We start from the raw sequence: 7,542 nt of genomic DNA, 5'->3' as shown, positions 1-7,542 counted from the left end.
TCTTGGGCAGATTTAGATATCACAGATCATAATAAACTGCCTCCTCTATTTTGTAATAAATATTTATATTCCTCACAAGTCTCTGTCTTTAATTTTAGAGAGGAACAATAGCAGTGACAGCCTCTTTCCTGTAACAAAACATTTGATACAAGCTCCATTAGATGACTGTTTATCCCCCTGCCCCCACACCCATAAACATCAAGTTTCAGTTCCTTTGAACACAGATGCCTCCTTAATAAACGTCGAAATCAAAACTGATTGACTTGTTCCACCTTGGGTTGTTCACTGAAACAAAGTTTTAAGGCTCTAGAATGTCCTCAGTTTGAAAAGCAAATGATCAGTGTCCAGCATCATATTGTGGGTTCATTTATCCTTGTCAATAGCACCCATGACGAGTGTTCACTGTGGCTCCCCCCAGAAGAGCAAAGAGGCCAATAGGAACATACCAATCACAATGTCACAATTCTGGAAGGGCCGTGAGGCCAAGTTCCAATTTGGATTTAGAGCCACCAGCCACATCAGTGATTTTTTATATAGAGCAACTCAATTTAGTACATGAATATTGAGGGATATCTCATTTCAGTGTTTTAGTGAAACATGAAGACTAACGGTGTGTGTGTGTAGGGTGATGAAGGAGAGCTTCAGTGGCAAGCACTGTAGTACACCTGTCAACTACAGCCAAATTTCTGGGGTTTGAATCCTGGCTCTGGTGTCATTTATCAACAGTGTGACTTTTGGCAAGTTACTCAGCCTCTCTGTGCCTCATGAGTAAGAAGATGGAGATAAATCATAGTGCTGAACCATAGGGATGCCATGAACACCAAAAGGCTTTAATATAGGTAGAGCATCTAGGTTGGGCCCTGGTTGATAATAAATTAGTGCTTATTGTTAGTGTTTAGAAGAAACATGAGGATGAAAGTATAAGCCTGGATCCCTGGCACTGATTAACACAACCAAGAACTCTCTCTACTTTTGTCTCATCTTCCTCTTGGATTTGGAGAAGGCAATGGCACCCCACTCCAGTACTCTTGCCTGGAAAATCCCATGGATGGAGGAGCCTGGTAGGCTGCAGTCCATGGGATCGCAAAGAGCCGGACACGACTGAAGCGATTTAGCAGCAGCAGCAGCAGCCTCTTGGATTATGAGTTTGTTACTCCTCTCTTGATATATGTGCCTTAAAATAGAATGCAAATTGCTCAGGGGCCTAAACTACATTGAAGAAAAGCATAAGACGTTCACATATATTATACTCATAGGTCTAGGCAAATACATGTATTTGAACACTTCAATAGATCAATTAAAATTAAAAAAAAAATACTCTAAACATTTTTAGGGTTATTCTCAAATTTTTGAAGGATACAGAAATTCATTATATTTTAAGGAGATATAATATGGTATGTTATCCCCTTCATGTATTAACTCAATTCCTAAATCTCAAGTTACATTAAAAACTTAACATTAGATGAAATGACTTATGTTAATATTTATCATGACCTATGTTTTTAAAGGTTATCTGGTTAAATTTGAATCCTGAAATTCTAAGTTGGAGAACACAGATAACTTCTTTTCCAGAGAAGAGTTGGAAAGACAAACAGGACTTCAAAGGTTAACCTTCTTGTTTTACATGTATTCTAACAACTGTTAGAAGTTACAGTGCTGTTCAGCCCAGTGGGCTAATGGGTGTCTTGACATATGTCTCCCATGTAAGAAGTCGGAGAAGCTCATAATAAATACTAGCTACATAGAACTTAGCTCAGAGGTTAAAACTACAATTTTTTGAAATTTGAATAAGAGGTAGAAATAATCTTAAATTTAAACAGATCATGATACTTCTGCATTTCTGAAGAACTGAGAAAAAATTTAATAGATACTGTCTTCTAAATACAGTAACAAAGTATACACAGTACTTGGACTTCAATTCTTGGAACAAGGTTCATTCACAACAGATCACTGAGAAATTATTGATAAGCAGATATGGCTCAGTGCCCCAAACTCTAATTCTTATACAAAATTATTTTCAAAGGAAAGAAGTGTCCCTTGGAACACTGTCACAAAAGCTTAATTCATCTAAATGAGATTCTTACTCAAAAAAGGGGATGCCAAATATCTCAAAGATGGGTTTTTATTTTTAAAAGAGCATGTTAGAAGTATAAAACTTTGCTAACAGAAAAGTAATATTTCCTATGAATCTTTGTTTTGCAGCTTTAATCGCTAACTTTGACAACATGCCAACTAAATTTCTTAAGCTGATCAGATCCTTACCAGCTTAGGCCCAGTTCCCCAGAGGACTCAACCAGAGCACTATCATCAACTTTTTGATATATAAAAATAAACAAGTACTTTGACGACACAACTCCAGAAAAGAAAAATCAGAACACAAAGAGAAAGTGGACTTGGATTTTTAATTTTTTTAAAGATTATCTCTCTATATATATATTAATAAAAAGTGCAAAGAATAGACCTTCATGTTTAAATTATATTCTAAAATAAAATATATATATATTTCCATTAACTGCAGGAGACAACTGGCAAGTAAAGAGCCTGAGAGAGTCCAGTCCCTCTCCATCACTACAGTGGACACGTATTTGAAGGAAGCACCTATGAAAAATAGAGTGTTCACAACACACCTGGTAACACAGAGAGCTTCTGAGTGTTCTTGGAAGCAGTTGGTTTGCATTTGCAATCCAACATGAAATGAGGGGAAAAGTCAAATTCATCAGTGGAAAGGACGTTGCTTAGAACAATCTATTATTCTGTATTCTGTTTTATTTGCCCTGGAGCCTAGCACCTCCCATGGAGCAAGCCACCCTCAACACACGGGCTCCTAAAAGCTGTCACCTGCGTGCCTCAAATGGTGACATGTTACCGGTGTAACAAGTCTTCCCTGTTCATAACACTGCTGATTTAGCAACATAGCTAAAACATTTGGTTAGAATTGAACTTTCCTTTCTTTTTAAGGAAACAAACTTTTAAAACATAGCATCATAACATTTGGCTCTGTTACATACAGCTCATGTTTTGGGCTTATTTTCACCAAAAGGTCTTAAAGGAACAAGGGTTATATAATATCTGCTTTCTTAGGCATTTACAGTCATGGTGGCAATAGGTTACAGAAACAATAGAAACTTTCAATAAGGAAAAAAGATACATGACTCTGAACTTTTTTTTTTTTAACGCAATGTGGGATATTTCAACAATTCAAATTCAAAAATTTATTTCCACTGTGGTTTCAGCAGCTCCATGCCCACATGAAAAGGATGCCTCAGTATTGACTTGGTTTTCTTTTATTACTCCTTTCCTTTTTAACAACTGAAAAGAATTTCTATTTTAGAAAAGATATGTTCTATACACTGTGCCTGTAGCAACATTATCTGTAATACTGGCTATGACAGAATTTTGCTTCATAAATGTCAATGATACGCTCTCGCTGAATCTGGATGGAGTTAACATTAAAACACAGATAAGCTACAATCAATTATGCATAACTTGTTGACTCAAAAATCCATGGTCTCTCTTCTCCTTCTTTTTTGCCTGTTATAAAAATAATTTTGGTTACAAGTGTCTACACAGCACCAATTTTATTTCAAGAGCAGCATCTTTACTCGGCCACCCAAATAAGTCTACATGTATACATGCTCAAACAGCTTTTCTCATTTACTTCCGTTCTGTAACTCTAAAAGACTGATAATTGCATTAGATCTTGTCTCAATCAAAAATCATTTAGCAATTATTAGAACCATCAATTACAATGTCCCCCAAATACCCACGACCATTGAATTAAATGAGAAGTTCCCTTGACATGCAACTGTGTAATTGGAGAATTACGCCTGCAGCTGATGGGCACTGTGTTCTGTAATAGCAGAAGGAACAAGTCTCTAATAATAAAAAAGCATTTTCATAAAACTTTGTCATATATAAAATATCTTATTGTTACTATTTCACTGATGATTAAAGCGTAACACAGGTGTTCGCTCTGCTTTCTGCTGTGAGACAGTCGTGGGTCATACAACCTTAAAAAATAAGAGCTCATCTGTTTCCCAGGCTGACAAAAGCGACGGGCTCAATTACACTGTTTCTCTCTCATACTCATTTGCACTCACACGCACGTACACAAAGCACCCACAGTTTTAATTGTCATGACACGGTTGCCACACTTTTTCCCACCTCCAAAAATCTGTCAGGAAAATGTGATTGCAAAATAATTATTCTTGTCTATACCCCACCTGGATCTCCATTGTTCATTTTTATGATTTTGAAAGATAAAGTCTGCAGCAGCAGGAGAGCTGGCCTCATTCATCTTCCTAAACCCTTTGGTTTCCACCTTCAACATTACGGTGAATGTAGATTTGACTCAGCAAGCCTGGGTCAAAGGCTTTACAGATACTGAACCTGAAGTGCATTAAGAGAATAAACATCTGCTATTGTGGCCTAGGATGACTGAAAAAGTAGCAATAATAAACACAACTTTGTATCTGAGAAGGGTTTTACAAGAGTCATCTAAGAATTTCGTAAGAAATTAAGAGTTTGTAGAAGTGATGGAATCATGTAACAAAGGTCAAAAGGTCAAATGCAATCAGATAACAGTTACATTCTTTGAAAAATACTTCATGTGCACATTTTCTGCCCCAGTGGCACTAAGTCCTTCTCAAGTCTCCCATCAGTAAACACGGTGGATCCAGAAAAACATATATCAAAGGAAGAGACTACACTGATTAACAAAGGAACAGAAGAACAAACCAAAAGATGTCAGAGCAGGTAAGGACTACCTTTTAAAGGGAAGTGCTTTAAATATGATTGTGCAAAAAACATAACTTGGAGGCAAATCTGAAGTTTTGACACTTATACTTTACTCAGAGATTAGTCAGAGCTGTTCTCCTGTAGGGGCAACTAAGTTGAAACATAAAACAAAAAGAATTGTTTAATTATGACATCACAAAATCCCAGGGAAGAACTGGGAATCAAAGATCCCTTTGAAGAAAATTTCCCACTTTTTCTAATGCAAAGTGCGAGAGCAAAGACTTCAAATGATGCCAGGCAGGAAAGTCACGACACACTTTCTCCCATATCCCCTCTACGTGACTCCCTCACACATACCACCAAGAGTTTACTAGGTAACTCTTAGCTCTCCTGGCATGTATATCCATTGCACTATTGAATTCTTCATGAAGTCAGGCCTCCATTCCCAATAAAGTAATGAAAAAGATAGATATGAAAAAAATACATTCAAAAAGCAAAGAACTCTGGGATTTGACCTATCTCATGTCAGTAATGGGTGATCTACTGGGGGAGGAACATTAAGACCGGGACAGTCACACACAGAGCTCAGACTGCTCGTGCCTGCGCTTCCAGCAGCCCGTGTTCCCTCATGGACTCTTCTTCCAGACCCTAACAGAACTAAAGGTTCCAACTGAGTACCTGAGATCAGAACCAGGTTGAGAAATGCTTGAAACATGTGACATTATTTCAAAAGGGAGAAATGAAGAAAAAAACTTACCCAAGTTGAGAAATGAGAAGTTAGGTACGGACAGAATAAAACTATTGGGCAAATGTGCAGACACAAGTCAAAAGGAATAACTGAACTCAAGAAGGAAAGGAGAGAGGGAGGGGAAAATGGAAGAACTGAGAGAGAGACATGCCGGCCCTTCCTGGAAAGATTCCTCGTCTCCTGATTTAAGCGCAGATGCCCTTCTGGGGGGCGCACTGTTCACACCAGCGTCACAAGTGTACCTAAGTGGTCATGACAACCAAGCGGCACACAGATCCCCGTGAACATCGTTACGAGTCGGTGCTGCCCAGGCATCTCTCATGACGGTGGGCACAGGGACTGGGGATGTGGCCAATTCTGGTGGCAGAGCCGAAGGAATCGGTGGTAGAAAATACCAAAAACAGCCCCCTAACCCATTTTAGAGGGAAATATACAAAACCCCCCAAAACCTAAACAAAACAAAACTAAGCAAAACAACCTTCTCCCTCCTGAAGAAAACTTCACAGAACAAATGCCCTGCAAGTCCTAATGCGTGTGTTCTCACAAGGCTGGCAGAGATTATTTTGTCTTGGATTCCACAAAAATTTTGTCTCCATCCCTAATGCCAAAAGAATGCAAGGCTCGAGAGCTGTACTTCATTTCCTCTGGGCCAAAGGGTGCTTCATGGTCAAAATAGTAGAGAAGCATGTTGCTCGTGGGTAACTGAACTAGAGTTTTTAATTGTTTCTTTAGTTCTGCAACTGTTTGGTCCAGACGAATGCTCATCTCTTCCACCTGGTCGTTAAAGTGGACTTCTACTTTCGCACTGCTCTGGGGTCTCAGGTCCACTTCTGCCAAAGGCTCCAACTTCCCATATTTTGTAATGAGTTCATGATACCTAGAAGGGAAAAAACAGAAAACCAAAACAGTGATACCTAAGCCACCAGCGCAAGAACTACTGACTTCTTCAGAACTACAGGTAAACTACTGTTATTCTCAACATCTAATATCCTAGTCTAATATTATATCTGCTTACCTGCCTACCTATCTACTGTGAGTATGTGGAATCTGTGATCTGATATGGTTGTCTCCTTGAAATCTCAGTAAAACCCCATCCTTGCAGAGAGGGGGTTTCTTCTAAAGATGGCTATCATGCCTGCTGCTAATAATTATGGAAGAATAGGCTTAGAGAGGAGAGGAGAGGAGAACCTAATAATTATGAAAGAATAGGCTTAGAGAGGAGAGGAGAACCTAAAAAGGTAGACACTACAAAGGTTACAGACAGAAGTCCAGTCACTCTGTAGAACCCACTTGCTTTGGCATCATCATCAAGGTATGTAGATATCTAAGCCCGTGTTTTTTGGTAATAGCTGGAAAGATGGACATAGACCAGCAGTTTCTGACCCTATATAAGCCATAACTTACAAACAAAAACACTGTTGTAAAAAATAGTTGTATATTAGCTATTAACTCTGATTTTTCAGTGATGCTTTGTTTGACTGGTTCTGCCTAGCCTAGTTGACTGTAATATAAGGAGTTTGTGGAAGAATCAAGAATATGTTCTGGTAAAAAAAAAAGTGGTAAATGAGGGATACAAGTTCCCTGATCAAGGCAGGAATTAAAGAGCCAAAGATACTAGGAGGAAAGTGAATTATGCAGGTGGGACCAGGGCCTAAGAGGACAAGTTTCCCATGTGAAAAATCTTGTCTCATCTGCCAGCTTTGGAGAATGTAGGTTTGATCTCCCTGTGGATGCTGAGCAGTTTTCTACAAACCAGAGAGGGAAAAAGTGCTGAAAAAGATCTGATATTAGCTTTACTATAACCAAGATATACTGAGGTTAATTCTGGATCAGAATACAGTGGTCATAAGCTTGCTACTCCCCCACGTTTTCCACCCTACTTTAGCTTTAACTCAGTTAAATCAGTGTTGTAACTAGGTTGGTAGAACACTGAAACTGCAGTAAGACCTCTGTGATCAGGGATGGAGGCAATCATTGCCATGAAGTGGCTGCTGCTGCTGCTTAGTCACTTCAGTTGTGTCCGACTCTGTGCAACCCCAGAGACGGCAGCCCACCAG

General features: G+C 38.9%; 1 protein-coding gene across 4 annotated transcripts in view; it reads right to left on the bottom strand.

The window, feature by feature from the left end:
• Window positions 1-3,546: 3,546 nt before the first annotated feature.
• The window catches only part of TBCEL (tubulin folding cofactor E like), a 63,824-nt gene continuing 59,828 nt past the window's right edge, over window positions 3,547-7,542 (bottom strand). For all 4 annotated transcript variants that reach the window (XM_055548400.1, XM_055548403.1, XM_055548401.1 and 1 more), the window contains exon 8: window positions 3,547-6,362. In XM_055548400.1, the coding sequence (XP_055404375.1) occupies window positions 6,044-6,362 (319 nt within the window). In that variant the 3' untranslated portion in view covers window positions 3,547-6,043. The remainder of the gene's footprint in view (window positions 6,363-7,542) is intronic.

Source organism: Bubalus kerabau, chromosome 15 (assembly GCF_029407905.1).
Source record: "Bubalus kerabau isolate K-KA32 ecotype Philippines breed swamp buffalo chromosome 15, PCC_UOA_SB_1v2, whole genome shotgun sequence".
NCBI classification, from domain to species: Eukaryota; Metazoa; Chordata; class Mammalia; order Artiodactyla; family Bovidae; genus Bubalus; species Bubalus kerabau.
The sequence above is the reverse complement of the archived record's forward strand: the minus strand, read 5'-3'. Positions and strand labels throughout refer to the sequence as shown.